Source organism: Microcebus murinus, chromosome 11 (assembly GCF_040939455.1).
Source record: "Microcebus murinus isolate Inina chromosome 11, M.murinus_Inina_mat1.0, whole genome shotgun sequence".
Taxonomy (NCBI): Eukaryota; Metazoa; Chordata; class Mammalia; order Primates; family Cheirogaleidae; genus Microcebus; species Microcebus murinus.
The window spans coordinates 93,637,769-93,656,448 of NC_134114.1; the positions used below are offsets into that span (position 1 = coordinate 93,637,769).

Sequence of the window (18,680 nt, forward strand, 5' to 3'; positions counted from 1 at the left end):
TGATATTGGCTGGATAAATACCCAAATAATTTGTAATTATAAAGTGTGTGGCTTACACCTGTAATGCCAGCACTTTGGGAGGATGAGGCGGGAGGATCACTTGAGGCCAGGAGTTCAAGACCAGCCTGGGCAACATAGCAAGACCCCATCTTTACAAAAAAGTTTTTAAAATTAACTGGATATGGTGGCCCACTACCTGTAGTCCCAGCTACTTGGGAGGCTGAAGTGGGAGGATTGCTTAGTCCAGGAGTTCAAGGCTGCAGTGACCTGTGACTGTGCCACTGCCCTCCAGCCTGGGTGACAGAGTGAGATCTCTAAAAAAAAATAATAATTTAATAAAAAAGTTTTAAAAAGTGTGTGTTAAGTGTTACGAGGAAAGATGAGGTTTACTAATATGCAGGGCAGACACCCAATTTAGATTTGGACAGGCCAAGCACCGTCTCTGAGGTAGTGACTTTGAAGCTGAGACCTGACGGATGTTGGAGGCGCTAGCCAGGCAAAGCACGGGCCGGGAAGGGAAGGGTCGCCGCAGTGACATCAAGAGAGCTCCAGTCAAGGTCCCGAAGGGAAGCCTGTGAGTCTGGAGGACAGTGAGGGCTGGGCTGTGAGGTGGGCGGGGACAGGGTCCCACGGCGCCGCCTCAGGAGGTGGTGGTGGAGTTTGGCTCGTAGCCTGTGGGCCGTGGGAAGCCACTGACGGGTTTAACATAGGAGGGACATGACCTAACTTTTTTACATTCATGTATTTTTAGTAGGTATGAAAGTTTTAAAAACATGATTTTTAAAAAAATCCTCCAAATAGCTCACATGCACCAGTAAACAATACGCAGTTCGGGATAATGCACATACTGGATCACAGTTGATCTGACGTGTTTTGGAGAGCTCACGCTGGCTGCTGGTGGAGAACGGAATGGACAGACGCAGGGTCTGAAGAGGCCACTCGAGTAATCCAGGTGGGAGGCGACCTTCTGGCCTAGGGCGGCAGCGGTGGAGAGGCTGGGACACTCAGGGTTGGTTGCAGGGCTACCAGTGAGCTCGCGGACGGGCTTGGGTGTGGAAGGTGAATGGTGGGGTTTGGCTTGAACAGTTGGGTAGATGTTGGCGCCGTTCACTGATGGGAGCTGGAAGGTGGGGACCCCCTCTTCAGGGAGCTCCGTGTGGCTGGAGAAATCCTTTCCCAGGCCTGTTCCCTCCTCCAGTTTAGACACTTTGTGCCCCCACTTGCCAGGACATCTGCTTGAGAGCAAAGCTACATGCAGCACTGACCCACCCACGGCAGGAAATGAGCCAGGATTGTCCCCACTGCGGTGACAGATCTATGCTGAACCATCTCCAACTTTCCCCCAGTTCGCTAGGGTCAGGAGCAGGCTCTGTGGCCGGAACAGAGCAAAGCACAGAGAGCAAACCTGTGACTTAGGCCTCAGTCGAAGCGCGTCACGCTGCTACCTGAATCGACCAGTGGTGCGTGGTATGAGCGTACATGGTCACCTCGTGGGGCTCCGGGGGCCACGGGAGTCAGCTGACAAATGCGGATTCAGACGCAGAGGTTTCCAGAGTGGACGCCAACGTCCACATGCCCGAGACTCGAGGGAGAGGGCCTCCTCCCTGCCACGCTCACGACTGGGCTGACGCGAAGCCGCCACCATCCTTGGGGACACCTCGCCCCGCCCGGGCCTCTCCTCCCACTGCACCCTCCTGGTTTCTTGCCAATCTATTTCTGTCATGCCCTCCAAACCTCAACTCTGAAAATAAAGAGGACAAGTTTATTTTTTAAAAAAGATAACAGTCTTTTTAAAAATAGAAGAAACAGTTGAGGATGAATCCAATGTTTGGCAATCTTTAGAGGCTTGAGAGCTAAGTACCTCATAGTATCAATTTAGGCATTTTTTTGGACGTTTATTCAGAACATGCTTCCCGGGCATCGGTTAGGTGTGAACACTGGGCGTGGCTGAGGAGCGAGGCCTGATCCTTGCCCAGAGGAGCGCGCAGTGCAGGGGGAGGGGCCAGCAGTTGGCAGGTGTAACCCGTGCGAGGAGGCAAGGGGGGAGGGGGTGCCCTACGTGAGCCACACCCTGAGTCCCACCAGGCAGTTGGCAGGTGTAACCCGTGCGAGGAGGCAAGGGGGGGTGCCCTACGTGAGCCACACCCTGAGTCCCACCAGGCAGTTTGCAGGTGTAACCTGTGTGAGGAGGCATGGGGGAGGGGGTGCCCTACGTGAGCCACACCCTGAGTCCCACCAGGCAGTTTGCAGGTGTAACCCGTGCGAGGAGGCATGGGGGGGGGTGCCCTACGTGAGCCACACCCTGAGTCCCACCAGGCAGTTTGCAGGTGTAACCTGTGCGAGGAGGCATGGGGGGGTGCCCTACGTGAGCCACACCCTGAGTCCCACCAGGCAGTTTGCAGGTGTAACCCGTGCGAGGAGGCATGGGGGGAGGGGGTGCCCTACGTGAGCCACACCCTGAGTCCCACCAGGCAGTTTGCAGGTGTAACCCGTGCGAGGAGGCATGGGGGGAGGGGGTGCCCTACGTGAGCCACACCCTGAGTCCCGAAGGGCGGCCAGGAGCAGGCATTGCCGGAGGCTCCATCCAGGAGCTCCCGAGTCTCTGTTAGAGACACTTTAAGGCTGACAGCGTTAAATCAAGGCTTGAGTTCCTGTGCTGCAGGCTGGCGGGCTCTCCTCCCTCCTGAGGGCGTCTGTCTGTCTGTCTGTCAGTGTGGCTTCTGCAGTGCAGAAGAGGCTCGGGAGGCAGACTTGTCTCCCAGACCACTGGAAGAAGAAGGGTCAAATTTTCAAGAAGAGCTATCTATCCAAATAACAGGACCCAATATCTACCACCCAGGACAGACGGCGACCGCAGTTTAAACAGCGCGTGCAAGGCCCGGTGCGCTCCAGGAAGAAAGCCCTTCATACTCTGAAAAATTACTAAGTGTGGAAACTTAACATGACTCCTAATAAAACTTCAAAAGTAGGTAATAGAAGGTGTTTCAGGATGTTGAGTTCTCCAAATCCTTCAAATTTGTGACTCCTAAGCATTCTGATCTAACTACGGCTGGGATTTTTTAAATGTATTTTGTTTTAACTCAGTATTTGTCAGATGGATTTTTGTTTTCTGACAGAACTCCTGTGACTAAGTCTAATTCTGCATTAATGCCAGTTGTTTTTCCACCACTCTAGAATGTCAATAACACTAGCAACTCTTGGAGGAGGTTATGTTATATCACACCTAAACTTACTCTTGGCCAAAATCTTAAATCCACAAGATGAATTACAGACTTTAAGTAAAAGCTGTTATGTACTTAACAGCACCAAAATTTTCCATTACAAATACTGTTTTTACTCTTCCTTAATTTGAAAAAAAAAGTGCCTTGAGGGGGCTTTGAATTTCCAAGCCTTCTAGATCAAAGATTTCTTCAGCTGTCTGAATTATAAGAATGCTGAAAAACAAAAACAAATCCTTTTCCTGCTATAAAATCCTTGCCATGCTTTTGTCTCTATGTAACTCAAAACGGCTGAACTGAGAAATGAGGTTGGTGAGTCCTGTTCAAAACCTAAAAATTCATCAGAAATGAAGTAGTTGATAATTCCAAAAGTGTCATTCCAAGTAATCTGACCCCAAAATAAATTTTACTGAATCCTCATTTGATGATCCAGAAAATTACTAAATAACACTTGTAAGAGAACAAAATAGATTATGGCTAAGAATACCAAAATGTTTTCGATTGTTTATTAAAGTGATTCGAGGCTAACTTATAATAATTTGGGCTTGGTGGTGTTATCCAGTGTAAATTTTCCTGATTCCATACCAGTTCACAGCTACAAATGTGTCCTTTTAGTAACATGATCAGCAAAATAGCAAACTGTTTATTTCAAAGCTTTTGCAGAAAACATTAGACTATAAAAAGTAAGTTTGTATTTTCATAGTCGTCAGTTTGCTGATGTTTTTGGTATGAGGATTTTCTTGGTGTATAAGAAATAAGCTGTTTTTTTAGCAGGGGTGTGTCCTTCACTCATCAGTCATCTGGCATAACATGTAAAATGATCACTGACCACTGTGCACTAGTGGTCTCAGAATTTCAGCACTTCAAGAATGAACCACTTTGCTTTGTGACTAGAGAGGTGTTATTTCTGCTCACACTAATGAAAAACCAGATAGCAAATACGGGGTAAAGTATACGTCCTTATGCACAGGGGCTACGTGGCTGTGTGCTGTCTGACATTGGAGACGTGAGGCACTTTGCATGTGTAAGAGCTCATTTGTTTCCAAATTCCTCCCATGTTACCTTTATTTAAAAATTTTATTTATTTTTCTAATTATTTTTTTTTTTTTTTTTTTTTTTGAGACAGAGTCTCGCTTTGTTGTCCAGGCTAGAGTGAGTGCCATGGCGTCAGCCTAGCTCACAGCAACCTCAAACTCCTGGGCTCGAGTGATCCTTCTGCCTCAGCCTCCCGGGTAGCTGGGACTACAGGCATGCGCCACCATGCCCGGCTAATTTTATATATATATATCAGTTGGCCAATTAATTTCTATTTATAGTAGAGACGGGGTCTCGCTCTTGCTCAGGCTGGTTTTGAACTCCTGACCTTGAGCAATCCGCCCGCCTCGGCCTCCCAAGAGCTAGGATTACAGGCGTGAGCCACAGCGCCCGGCCTATTTTTCTAATTATTAAAAAGAAAGGCACCCTAGAGAAAAATTAAAAGACTGAAAAAAGAACATAAAAAGAGTAAAACGAAACCCCATCATTTGCATTTACTTTGTGTGAATTTACATTTTGTTGCATGTGCTTTATGAGAATGTATTTACATAACTGAGATCATGCTGCACACAGAATTTCTGCTTTTCTCTTTAAATCATTTTCTCATGTTACTCTAAGTTTTGTAACATCAGTCTTTAATGCATACTATTCTATTATGGGATGTATGTTTTATAGCCATTTTGGGACGTTCAAGTTGCTGCCAGTATTTTTGTTATCATAAATATTCTATAATTCACATCTTTATACATACACAGTTTTCAGTATTGCCTCATTAGAGAAAGACTTTAGGTGTCAAGTCAAAGAAAATCAATTCATTCTGGCTTAAGAAAAATGTTTTGGTTTACGTAGCAAAAACCTAGGAGTGGATTAGCTTCAGGCACGGCTGGACACAGGGGCTAAGTGACAGCCTCGGGAATCCATCTTTCAGTGGTCTGAACCAGCTTCCTTTGGCGCTGGCTTCATCCTTAGGCCTGCTCCCTTACATGGTCTTCTAGAAGACAGCTACCCTTCCCAATAATTCCCAGTAATTCCAGCAGAAGTCCAAGGAGGGGGGCTAGTTAACATGACTGAGGTCTAACACCTGGGCCTGAGCCAGTCACTGGGGCTGGCAAGGGAATGTTCTGGTTGGCCCACAGGACAGCCCTGCCTCTCCCCCACCTCCTCCACCTTCCTCACTCTGCACACTCGGCTTTCCCTGAGCTCAAGTTGCTCTGGCCCCTCCACACTCCGCCCCAGGGTCCCTGGGCCTGCTGCGCCCTCGGCCCCACCCACAGGCCTCCCCCACACTCTGTTCCCTCTCCCTGGTCTTTTTAAATTCACAGACTTGTTACCACCTGACACTCTGTCATATATTCATGCAGCATGATTTGTCGCCGTCACGGGGACCATGCGGGGCAACACTGCAGCTCCATCCCACCCTCAGCAAATACTCCGCAAGTGCGTTAGGATGAGGTTGCCAAGCCAAGTGTGTGCCCGTGTGCAGGGTCAGCCCACTCGAAGGACAAGAGATGGCTGAGTGAATGGTGTGATTCTCCAAAGAAAAAATAAGAAATAGCACAGGCATCACCAGAAAAGGGGGACTGGATGCTGGGCTGCCCAAAGCACGATGTCCATTACAACTTCAGATCACTTTCTAAAGCAAATCCCAGGAGTGGGGATTCCAGGGATGGGAAGGCTCGGGCTTCCTGATAAGTGCCACTTCCACTTTAGCCGCTCCATAAAAACTCTCCTTGTAGCAGATATTTCTTAAATGCAGATGATATCATACCCTCTCCCCAACTCAAGACTGACAGCTCCCGTCGTACTGTGAATACAAGAACTCCTCTCCCTGGCGCCCAGGGCGGATCTGGTCTGGTCCCAGCCTCAGTTCTCTGACCCTGCCCGTCTTGCTCCCTCCGCACACCCGGCCCCAGCACACTGGCTCGCTCTTCTGCGTGGAATCCACTCAGTCTTGCCTCAGGACTCTCGCATCTCCTCTTCTTCCTGGAAGGTCGCTCCCTCAGGCCTTGGCGCGTCCCGCCAGAGGCCGTCCGTCCGTGGCCACGTTACGGATGCTCCTCTGTCTGCCAGCCGCTGCAGCAAGCAAGCGTGTCTTCTTCACGGCACTCACCACTCTGTTCTGTTTCCGGTCTGTGCTCTGTCCTTCCCATGTCAGCCCCTTCCCCCTCTGTCCTTTCCTTTGTCCCCAGAACTCAAACTAGTACCTGGCATGTCAAAGACCCTCAATAAATATTTGTTGGAAAAAAATTGACCCATTGCTCTCTAATTTACGAATCAGCAGTAGTAACACACATTTCATCTCTCACTGAGGCAATTTTCTTGGAATGCAAGTCCAGAGATGCGTCCTTTTGTGTCCTCACTGCGTGAGTCCTGGAGGGAGGCCATGGCACCCTGTTCCAACAGGTCAAGCTTCCCAGCTGAACAGAGATCGGGCACACTCGGTCACGGCCAGGTATGCCACAAGGCCGGGCAGGATTTTACTTTCCCATCTAGTTTAAATACAGCCTGAATCTTAATCCCCATTATGTAAGTAACAAAAACATTCCTTTCTACTGCAACTGGAGTCAAGGAACTTTCTGACAGTGTTTCTCTGCATTTCCATCCCAAATTATCCAATGCATGGGTATTTTGATTTATAGAACTCTGTTTTTTTTTAACTTTAAATTTAAAAAAAAGTCTTGCAAAAAAGAGTTGATCCATATAAAAAGTATTTAATATAGAGAACACAAAAGCACCTTTTTATCATGTAAAAATCCCTGTAACACAGATTATACTAATCAAATTTCCATTTACCTGAATTTCTATTTGAATACAAAATAATAAACTTCATGTTCTCATCTGTTTCAGACAAATCTTCAGCATCACTCAACTTGGGGATCATAATGAAATCAGCAATAAAAATTTACTGTGTTCTTTTAAAAAAGAATCCAATACAAAGTTTTCTAGTTTAAAAATAGCACCATTGGAGGAATGGGATATTTCTAAGTTCAAATCACCCTAAGCGAGTGATTTACCAAAATTTATGCAAACTCAACACTGATTGGTTGATTTTTATAGCTCCTGTGATCTGGGATAGAAAATTAAAAGAAAGTGAAAAAAACAAAACAGTAACTGAGGAATTGAAAGACAAAGACAGAGAGACAGATACACAAACACACGCACAGCCCTGCCAAAGCACGCTCCTTGCTTTCTTGCTAGTTGTGTCACCAGTCAGCGACCTCAACCACAAAGGGCGTTTTCACGTCTATCTTGCCACTGTTGACGATGGAGCAGTTGGTGAGTGGACGGTCATGCCCATCAGTGGCTTGAAGCTCTATGGAGTGCACCACTGTCTGGGAAGAGAAAAGTAGACACGTGGTTCAATTCTGACCAGCAGCTGTGGCAGTCCACGGGTAAAGTCAGTGCTAACTCCAAAAGCCCAAGTGTGAAATAAGTTTTTCTTAATGACTATAGAAACCATGCAAGTTAACTGTGGAATACTTAGAAAATGCAGAAAATATATACATCGCAGAATAAAATTCATTCACTACCTTGTCACTCAGAGAATATATTGGTCTATTTCCTCCCTTCTTTTTAAATAAGCATTTTGTATTAAAAAATTACATATTTTTGTAAACACCTAGCTCTAATAAAAGGTATTTCTATCCATCTGCTACACCTAATATAAGAGTTAACATGGAGTTTGAGTCAGTTCTAGCTCTACCCTGTGATAGTTCTGGGCATAATCAAATGGGCCAGAAAGCAAAATTAGAAGTGGACATACTTCTGGGTTTGCCCATTTTAAAGGAGACCCCAAGCCATGAATGTACAGGTTGAGTCCAAACACTAATGCCACCCCAAACCCACAGTGGTGGGAAGGCCCTTTGCTCTGCCTGGGAAGGCCTCACAAGTTCCACACTGAAGGGGGTAAGGATGGTCGAGGACCAAGAAAGTAGGCTTTTGATGGCTTTCCCAAACAGGGTTGAGTCTGCTGGCTCAGTTCCCGGACTTCTGCTGGACAAAATCAGAGTAACAGGTAGAAAGTTGTGAAAGAAATACAGAAGTGGGCAGGGGAGCCGAGGACGGTCCCGGGCTAGGTTGGGCAGACTGCGCAGTTGCCGGTTTAGGAGCCGAGACAGCTACTTCGGGCAGTTGCTGAGGAGAAATGTTGACAGTAAAAGATAATGAGGATTTTAAGGAGTGTTCCCATGCGTTATGAATTGGACCCCTCTAACATTCTTTGAGATCTCACAGATTTGAATTCTCTTTAATAATTTTGGTTGCTATCTGTGTGTCTTTGGATGTGACTTGGTATCTGCACTGAACCATGTGGGGTTCTGTTTTTTAGTATTTTATGCTTCATTGTAGTAAGAAACACATAAAATGTATCATCTTATTCATTTTAAGGGCACAGTTCAGTAACATTAAGTGTATCCATATTGTTATGCAGCCAATCTCCAGAACTTTTTCATCTTGCAAAACTGAAACTCTGTACCCATTAAACACACTTCCCACTTATCCTTCTCCCCCCACCCCCCGCAGCTTCCATTATACTTTCTGTTTCTACGAATGTGACTTCTTTAGATACCTCAGATAAGTATGGAACCATACAGTATTTTTCTTTTTACAACTGGCTTATTCCATTTAGCATAATGTCCTCAAGGTTCCTCCATGTTATGGCATGGGTCAGAATTTCCTTTCTTTTTCAGGCTGAATAATAGTCCATTGTATATCTATATGGGCCCTGGTTTTATTTGATTCCATTAGAAGGGGCTTTCTATTTATATCAAGTAGTGAAATAAATTAAATACTTAACTTCTCCTTGTCAAGTCCCTAGCTGCTGCTCCAGTGCCCCTAACAATTAAAATGCCATACCATACAGAATTTGTTCACCTTTGAAGAAGCCAGGTATAATAATAGGTCGCTAACAAGCACATTTTAAGATTAAAATAAATCACTAACAGTACTCTCATTAAAAACATAAAGCTTTGAAAGAGAAAAAGCATACCACCTTACCATCCCATCAATGACTTTTCCAAATACCACGTGTTTGCCATCCAACCAGGTGGGCTTGGTCAAGGTGATAAAGAACTGAGAGCCATTGGTGTCTGGCCCAGCATTGGCCATGCTCACCCACCCAATGCCATAATGCTTCAGCTTGAAGTTCTCATCTGGAAATGTCTCACCATAAATGCTCACACCTGGGTGAGACAAAAGGCAGAAGAGGAAAGTCAACAGATACCACACAAAGTAAACTCTAAGAGAAACGTAAGTTTTTAGGGGAATCAGTTAGTAGAACCCTACAGGAGGTAGAGATAGGGAAAAGGTGTTCAAACACAAGAAGTGAAGGAGGAGATAAAATTAATTCCTTAAGGAATCAGGGCACCAGGGCCTAAAACAAAAAGTTCTATCTGTGGTACAGAATGTCAGGGTACCCTCTGGCCACAAACCAATGGCCAAACCGTGATCAAGCAGGTCAATGATTTCACTCTGGAATGAGAAGGAACTAAGGGCAGGATGGCCTCATAAAGCCAGACAGAAAGGTGGGTGAGCCATCGCAGTGGCTCTGTTTCTGTCCTGAGGCTCAGATTACTTGTCCTGGGCCACTTCCACCTCAGCGCCCAACCAGGGTGCTCCAAGCACTCAGTATACACCCTTAGCTAATTCCCATAACCACCCTGAGGAACAGGTATTCTCAGTCCCATTTTACAATGAGAAAAAGAGGTTAGAAAACTTGAAAATGGCAGAGCAGAATTTGAACATCTGACTTGCTGACTCTAAAGCTGGTGCTTTTTCTTTCCTTACCAACAACAGCAATAGCAGCTAGTCTGGAAGTCGTTGGGTATGACGACTTCAGCACGACACAGAGGGTGATAGCAAGTGGGGGACCCAGTGATCAGCCGTGAACAGGAGAACCCAGGGAGGCATGTGGTCTGGAGTTCTATCAAACCTGCAGGCAGAGCAGACCTTTTCCCATGGACCAAGAGAAGTGTCTGCCCATTTTCCAACACCTGAAGGGCCCACCATGCCCACCTCCCGTTCTGCAGGGCTCCTTACCCATCAGTTCCAACCTCAAAATCCTGGCTCGGTGAGAAGACCCAGAAGTGGATCTCAAGGAAAAGCGATTTATGACTGGTTGGTCACTGGCAGTTGAGGTGTCCTGGTAGGAGAGCTTTTACAGAGGGGTCTAGACTAAATTTTAATGGTCCAAAAGTTCCTCTCTCCAAAATTCAGAGACTTTTAAGTCAAGACATGCCCACACTGGGCAGGGAAAGTAGCGAGAGGAAAACAATAGCAGAAAGAGTGAAGCTCGGTCACCATTCCTGCTGGCCCTGGGCAGGAAGGTGGGACCCCAGCACTGGAGGTGCAGGCGCAAGCCCAGGCTGCAGGGTTTTCCAGGGAGAGCTGGCTCTGCAGCAGCTGGGGTGGTTCCAAGAGCATTCCCAGCAACCCCTGTTACCTGGAGTAACCTGAACACGGTTCTCTGCTCCATCCTACGTCCCTGTACCCTGCAGCACTTTTGCAAGAACCAAAAGTAATTTTCACAAAGTGTGTGACAAACCAAAGCATTTAGTGGTAGCCATGTTTGTTATTAACATAAATGAAGAAACCATTGCAATAAATATAAAATTAGAAATAGTACCTGAAAATGGCCTGAGTGTTCCTTTAAAAATTGACAACTAATATCCACCCAACCCAGTATTTGCTGAATGGAAAATCTGAAACCTAAAGTCAACTTAAATTCTGTGTAGTTCCATATACACTGTGTGTTCAGGAAAAGAGCTCACTACATTTCTGAGAGAAAATGGTCCATGGGGCTGGGTAGCTGTAATCCTCAATGAGAAGCAAGCTGAGGGAGGCTTGGAACTCAAGAAATTAAATTATTTGTACTTTCTTAAACTCAAACTTTGTTCATAAGATTTAGTTCATATTGTAATTTTGACAACTCAGCTATACTGTAATTTTTTTTTAATTACTAAAAAAGCTGACAATAAAATGCAGGACTTCTGAAAGAAGGTGGGAAATGCACCGGGATCCTGCCCGAAACCCCGGTCTTCCCCTCGGTCCTCCTCCCAACACCTGCCTCTGCGGGCGCAGTTTTAAGTTCTCCACCTCTTCTTCCTGTGGCTGCAGACTAGCAGTCTAGCACTTTAGTAACTGCAAAGCATCCTGCCAAATGACCATGGAAAGACAATGAACACCAAAACAATCCTGCTTCAAATCAGGACTCCTCCTTCATTCACACCTACTAAGATTCTGGTAGACCAGGTCCTCAAAACTCTATCCTTCTTAAAGAAATACAGTTGTCTTTATGACTTTGTTCCTTAAACTTGGGATTTTAACATGCTGGGTTCATATACTGGCTTAATCTTAGGTTCCAGTCTGGCAAGTGGAAAGGAGAAAGGCACAGACTGACTCACCGCCAGTGCCATCTCCAGCGGTGAAGTCGCCTCCTTGAATCATGAAATCCTTGATGACGCGATGAAACTGGCTTCCTTTATATCCATATCCTTTCTAAAGAGATTATTTCCGTTAAGTACACAAATAGATATAACCCATACTGAAAGATAAACCCAGTGTTTATCTGGGAATGACCCAGTGAGACCCCATCTCTACAAAAAAAATAAGAAAAAAAATGAGAAAATTAAATAAAGTATCTATAGAACTGGATTAGGTCCCAGCAACAATTTACTGGGAAAAATTTATCATTAGCTTACCAAAAAATAACAAACTACAGAAGTATTAATGTGAATAAGTAAGAAGAGAGTAAAGTGCATTTTCACTTGATGATTATTTTCCCCAAATTTCTAGAAGCCTTAGGGCACTGAGTGCCTGAATCGTATAGATGTTATAGGAAAATAAAGCAAAATATGATAAGATGTCACAGGTTCATCTGACATACTAATTTAATACTTATTTTCCCAGAAGACTTCTTTATATCTGGCTTAAAAGAAAGAAGATATGATTTTGTGCACAGTGAAAGGAAATAAAACCAAGATTTACCTCTCCCGTTGCTAGAGCAACAAAGTTTTCCACAGTCTTGGGCACAACTTTTCCAAAGAGGCCAATGACAATTCTGCCAACATCTTTGTCTCCAATCCTCACATCAAAGAAGACCTGTGTGTGATTGAAAGGCAGAGTAGAAGGTTATGACGTGGAAAAGCCACAAATACAAGGCAAGTCAAAATTAAAATCTGAGAATTGATCCAAATACAAAGGCCCTGTCCCCCAATATTTTATAAAGGAGTCATGAAGGAGCATAATATCAATTAAAGGTACTCTAAAACCACTGTGTGGGTGCATTTCACTCACACATATTCATTCAACAAACATTTATTGAGCACCACCCACGGGCCAGGCACTGTTCTAGGTACTGAATTTAACGTCTTGTCTAATACTCTAGAATCAGCCAACAATGTCTTCAAGAATTCCTCTCCCCTCATACCCCAGACAAATGCTGCTGCTACTTCCTGTTTCCTGGCTTTGTGGATGAAGGTCAGAGTGAAAAGCATGGCTCTTTTAAAAGGTAATGCTCTCTAATCTGGCAGGAGAAAAAAACTGGCGAGGAGAGAAAAGGGCTAACCATCCAGATTTATTTTTTTACAATTTCAAACAGTGCCAGGTTCCCAATGAGTTCTCAATAGATGTCTGCTATCCAAGAAACTGGGAAAGATGATGAGACACACCGTGGTCCATCAAATGACCTGCCACTTGCATATGAGGACAGTATGGCACCAGGTCCCCAGCCTCATCCAAAGGACAGCAAAAGTTACGCTCGGGTCCTGACAAAGCCATTCACCCTGCAAACTCAGACACTGGAGTCAGTCCTCATGTTCCCAAAGTTACCCAAGAAGAATCTATTCTTTCTTTACCACAATGTTTTAGAACAGGAAAAGGAAAACATATATCTAGAACTGTGTGTCACTTTTTGCAGATTAAACCTTAGAAGTTCTCTTTTTTTCTTTTTTTTTGAGACAGAGTCTCACTCTGTTGCCCGGGCTAGAGTGCCATGGCATCAGCCTCGCTCACAGCAACCTCAAACTCCTGGGCTCAAGCGATCCCTCTGCCTCAGCCTCTCGGGTAGCTGGGACTACAGGTATGCACCACCATGCCCAGCTAATATATATATTTTAGTTGTCCAGCTAATTTATTTCTATTTTTTAGTAGAGACAGGGTCTTGCTCTTGCTCAGGCTGGTCTCAAACTCCTGAGCTCAAACGATCCGCCCACCTCGGCCTCCCACAGTGCTAGGATTATAGGCATGAGCCACCACACCAGGCCAGAAGTTTTCTTTTTTAAGCTGTTTCATCTGAAACGAAATTATATACATTTTGCTTTACAAATCACTGTGTTACCATGATTCTGAGACAGAACACTTGAAAAGGCCATGGAGTGGAAGGGCATTCTATTAGCGAGTTTAGATTATATGAACCAATTTACTGTTTGAATGGGTAAAAAAAGACATTCAAGAGATGGCTTTAAAAAATATAAGAAGGGTTGTCAAAGAAAAAAGATGTCTTACAGTTTAGAAAAATCACTAAGTAAAGACTGTCAAGCTTTAGTTCAAGACAAGAGCTTCTGCCAATACATCAGTACGTCTGTCACTGGTGATGTGGTATTTAGTGTTCCATGTGGCATTTTAAAATTTTTACATGGCCATAGCAGCAAAACTTTTATTAGTATTTATACAGAAGCGCTTTATAGAATGCATAAAAGGCCCGGCGTGGGGAGGAGGCACGCAGAAGAGAGCAATCCCGCGTGGCGGGGCAGGAAGCTGCTGCCCCACGCGCCGGGTCGCTGCGGGGCTGGTGTCAGAGAGCAGCAGTGTCTCCAAAGGGATTTCCACGCCAAGGGGAAAATTCAATAACCGGCAAAAATGAAGCCGCACCAGAAAGAGGATCAGGAACATAATCTCAAAAGAAGTATCATATAAGACATCAGGAAAGTCTCCCAGACTTTTAAAGTAAAGCAGAGAGAATAAAGCCTGTCAAAGTTTAGAAAGCAAAGAGAATAAATCTGGGAGAGCAGCATGAGACGATGAAGGAAAAGAACCTGTTACCCAGCATACTTCTTCAATAAAAATCTTATTTTTTTACACACAGCCTAGCATGCATACTAATATGATTTATTCCCCCAAATTGCAGTATCCTTCAAGAGTGAATGCAAGAAAACACGGTTTTCCCGACTCTAATGTAAAGGATAAAATAAAATCTTATTTAGTCAACAAGTATTTATTAAAGAGCTATGTAAAAGGCAATGTGAAGGCTCAAACTGCACAAGGAAATCCCTGTCCTAAGGTAGCTTGAAATAAAGAGATAGGGCAAGCACACCCGGCCGAGGAAGGGCGGCCTGGAGGCGGCACAGTGGGATGGGATGCCGGCCTGGGAGGAGGGCAGTAGTTTCCAAGGACAAGATGCGAACAGGCCCGGCCCTGCGAGTTCTTTCTGGGACCAAAGCACCAAGGCAGGAGTGTGGTCTGTGTGCAGAGAAGCGGCCCAGCCCTCCGACCACAACGGCGGTTAGGGGACTGGGAAGGCAGCTGCCCACCCGTTCAGAAAGGCAGAGGAGAGAGTGAGTTTAATTAGGCAACAGAGGGCAGGGAAAGAATAGGGCCATGGGAGGCTTTGGAAATGTCACCCAAGCAGGGAGAAAGAAAATCTGGAGGCTCACTCTAAGGTCACCATGGCCTGACTGGGGCGGGGGCTGAGGGAATGTATGGGGTTGGGGATGGGGGAATTCATATATAGGGTGAGAAACTGGAGGAGGAGGGACAAAGAGGGAAGGAAACTGACATGAATATCTTATATAATTAATCCTCACCACACCCTGGGAGGGGGCAGGAAATATTATCATTAATTTACAAATGAAAAAAGTAGGAATGAGGGCGGTTAAGTGATGTGAGAGCTAGAATCCCAACCCCAGGCTGCCTCTAGTTGAACTGCCATCTGTCATTAATACGCTCTTCCAGTCTAGGCAGGGAACCCCTAAGGGGCAGACAGTGTTAGTTCCCCCAGTGCCTGGCACAATGCCAGGACAAGCAGTTAGGTAATGTTAAGGGGTTCAGTGTGGACTAAGCACCTTATCTGCTATGGTTTGGATGTTTGTCCCCTCCCACACCAAACCTCAAGTTGAAATTTGACCCCAGTGTTGGAGGTGGGGCCCAGTGGGAGGTGTTTAGGTCATGGGGTGATTTCTCAAGGGCAGCTTGGTGCCATTCTCCAGGCAGTGAGTGGAGGGAGGGAGTTTTCCTTCTATTAGTTCCTAGGAAAGCTGGTTGTTAAAAGGAGCCCTGCACCCGCCCCTTGCTTGCTTCCTCTCTTACTGGTGTGATCTCTGCACACACCAGCCAGCCGGCCAGCTCCCCTCCGCCTTCCACCAGGAGTGGAGGCAGCCTGAAGTTTTCACCAGATGCTCCATCTTAAACCTTCCAGCCAGCAGAAGGATGGGCTAAATAAACATGTTCTTCACAAAGTATCCAGCTGCAGGTATTCCTTTATAGCAACACAAACAGACTAAGACATTTGCTTGATCACATCTAGTGCAGAACCCTCCCAGGTAGATATTATTTCTGTCTCCATTTTACAGAGAAGGAAACTGAGCCTTGGACACTGGACAGCTTGCCAAAGTCAGCCGCAGCCTCTTGGCCACTAGATGCTAATGTGCTCACAAGTGGTGACGTGCATGCAGCTGCAAGGATGGCAGCACTACTTTGTGCACCCTCGGTGCCGGACCCTGCACAGATCCCATGGCACTGGCTAGAAAATGCAGGGCTGCAAAATCGGAGACAAGGGAACCTGAGCCCAACCTGAGCCTCCATGGCTGGGGCAGGAGCTGCCGGGCTGGCCCAGCAGCAGGACCCATGGAGGAGGTCAGTGATGCTAACAGGCCTCGTGGCACCTCTCTTATTTACAGATTCCTCTTTTTAAATGAAATCAGAAGTAATCAAAAAGACTGCTGGGGAAAACAATACACGAGAGCAACGGCCAATTAAACTATTTTTCTGCACTCAGAGAAATTACTTTTAATGTCTTCATTTTCCAATAGATTTAGTTATTTTAAAAAGTTCACTGAAAAAGTATAATAATTCAACAGAGTTGAATCTGTTTAAGATTCGCCTACACAGTTAGCTTTTAGAACTTAATGATAAATTTGGTGGGGAAAAAATATGTTGAGTGACAATTCCAAGAGCAGAGTACATGAAACCACTCCCTCAGTGACAGTGCCCTAGGCTAGGGGTTAGGCTGCCCCAGCTTCCTCCTCCCCTGGCTCTCTCCCCCACTGGTGCCCAGCCCAGGCTGGGGTCAGAATCGCTAGAAAGCCTTTACAAGGTCTGAGACTGCGCCCCACCCACTGACTGTAATTGACTTGCTCTGGGATGGGTCTCGCCATCGGATTGCAAATGCTCCCAGGTGAAACTTGTTCACAAAATATTGCAGGGGGCATAGTCACTTAAAAATTATTCACTGTTCATCTGAAATTCACGTCTAACTGGGCACTCTGTATTTGAGCCGCTCCCCATTTCTACGTTTACCACACTAAAACAAGCCACTGTCTGGACTTGGTCTTGGAGCCCCGAATGACCTCCCAGCCACTCTCCACTGAGCGGCCATGGTCATTTCTTAAAAGCATACACGAGATGATGTCATTCCCACGCTTAAAACCCTTCAGTGGCTCTAACTGCACTTAGGATAAGACTTCAAGTTACAAAAACAATTGCCTCAATGCCCACCCGCCTTACCGGTGGCCTCTGAGGCCCTGCATGATCCTGCCGCTCACCCCTCCAACCTCATCTCAGGTCACTCCCTTCTCATCGTTCACCCCTCCAACCTCATCTCAGGTCACTCCCTTCTCATCGTTCACCCCTCCAACCTCATCTCAGGTCACTCCCTTCTCATGGCGCACTGAAGCCACCGGCAGCTCGCTGCATCCTCTGAGCGCTCTGAGGCTTCTCCTGTCTGAAGACCTTTGCAGGCGCAGTTCCCTTCACCTCCCGAGTCTTCACCAGGTTGGTTTTACTCAACTTTCAGGTGTTTTTAAATGTCACCTAACCTATGTTAGGGTTTACATCCATCGACATTTCATAATTTTGTGAATTTTATGTTCATGGCTCTATCCCAAGAGACCCCTGTTCAGCTCTGGGGCCTTGCACAAGCCATTTCCCAAAGTTGACATATGCCTAAAAGATCCAGGGCTGAGAGTGGAATCTGTGCTTCTCCAAAACATCAGGCTGAGTTCCTCAACTGCACCCGCAGCTGGGCCACTACGTTCTCTCTTCTGCTGCATCAGATGCTGAACGCCCCTGCGCCGCCCCCTCCTCGCTGTAAGGATTTAAGCCTTCTACTAGTGCAACAGTATAATTTCCACTGGCAAACCCAGACTGATTGTTAAGACCACTTTCAGCCTCCCTCTCCAGTTTCCAAACACCACTGCCAGTGGGTTTTTCCAGAAGTAGTGATCATGGGCACCAAATTATTCCTTCCCTTCCTCTCTCTCTCCCTGCACCCTCCCATTATCTTCTAACCTTGGGTAAATATGCTGAAAAGAAGAATTGAAGCAGAGTAAGTACGAAGAAGCCTTAAAGACCAGTGGCCAGCAGATTTCCCCTTCCCGCCCCCGCCCCCATCGAAGCTGTCCCCAACCTAGCGCCATCCCAAGCCCAGGGCCGCCCCACCAGCCCTCAGTCTAAAAGCGAACCTCTCCCTCCGGGGGAGGACAGCGACTCCTAAACGGAGGAGGAGGACGGCCTCCGACTTGAGCGAGGCACTCAGGCTTGCCCCGCGCTCCTCCGGCAGCTGGTGACGTCCGCGGCGCGTGGCCCGGCGCCAGCCCCTGCCCGCGCTTCCTCCCGCGCGCCCCAGGCCCCCCGAATTCGTGGGCTGTGCCCCTGAGTCAGCCACGCCGAGGGAAGCACGGGCCAGTCTCCTTCCTGGAGAACCGGCCGCCGATTCCGGAAGCCTCTCCGGCCCCAGGCTGGTGACCTCGGACCACCGACCCGGGAGACCGAGTCCGAACAGCGGGGGCGGGAGGACGCAGCCCCGAGCCCCCAGTCTCCGGGAGAGCGCCGCCCCCCCCTGCGGGCGCCCCACCCCACCCCGCCCGCCTGCCGGGGACGCCCAGCGCGCCCGCCCCGCCACCGAGGTCCCCGCGCCCAGAGCGCCGGCGCCCACGTAAGGGGAAGTTGCCGCCCGCCCCTGGGTCACCTTGGCCGTCACCAAGGGGCCTCGCCTGCGAACGCCGGAGGGCCCCGGAGAAGACGCGAGCGCGCCGAGCCCCGCGCACAGCACGAGCGGCAGCAGCAGCCGCGGCCCCGGGCCCATGGCGAGCGGCGGCGACGACCACGCCGGGGCGAGCGCCGGTCCGCTCCGCTCGGGGCTCGGGCCGCTGCGCCTGCGCGCCCGCGGCGGGTGGGGACCCGGCGGTGCGGACGGGGCGGGGACTCGGCGCGTTC

At 47.3% G+C, this 18,680-nt stretch overlaps 1 protein-coding gene across 1 annotated transcript; it reads right to left on the reverse strand.

Moving 5' to 3' along the window:
• Positions 1–6,944: 6,944 nt before the first annotated feature.
• Positions 6,945–18,656, reverse strand: PPIC (peptidylprolyl isomerase C). The gene is made up of 5 exons (XM_012788556.3): positions 18,433–18,656; positions 12,237–12,350; positions 11,654–11,747; positions 9,249–9,433; positions 6,945–7,585 (listed from the first exon to the last, which is right to left on the reverse strand). Exons 1-5 carry the CDS (start codon positions 18,547–18,549, stop codon positions 7,457–7,459), a joined length of 639 nt encoding a protein of 212 aa, XP_012644010.1. The 5' UTR covers positions 18,550–18,656; the 3' UTR covers positions 6,945–7,456.
• Positions 18,657–18,680: the final 24 nt, after the last annotated feature.

What these genes read in the sequence shown, in the direction of transcription:
- PPIC (XM_012788556.3), bottom strand. Translation starts at nt 18,549, where the DNA reads ATGGGCCCGGGGCCGCGGCTGCTGCTGCCGCTCGTGCTGTGCGCGGGG. An exon ending in TTGCTCTAGCAACGGGAGAG is followed by an intron (nt 11,748 to 12,236) that starts GTAAATCTTGGT and finishes TAATCTCTTTAG; the next exon opens with AAAGGATATGGATATAAAGG. An exon ending in GAAAAGTCATTGATGGGATG is followed by an intron (nt 7,586 to 9,248) that starts GTAAGGTGGTAT and finishes TTCTCTTCCCAG; the next exon opens with ACAGTGGTGCACTCCATAGA.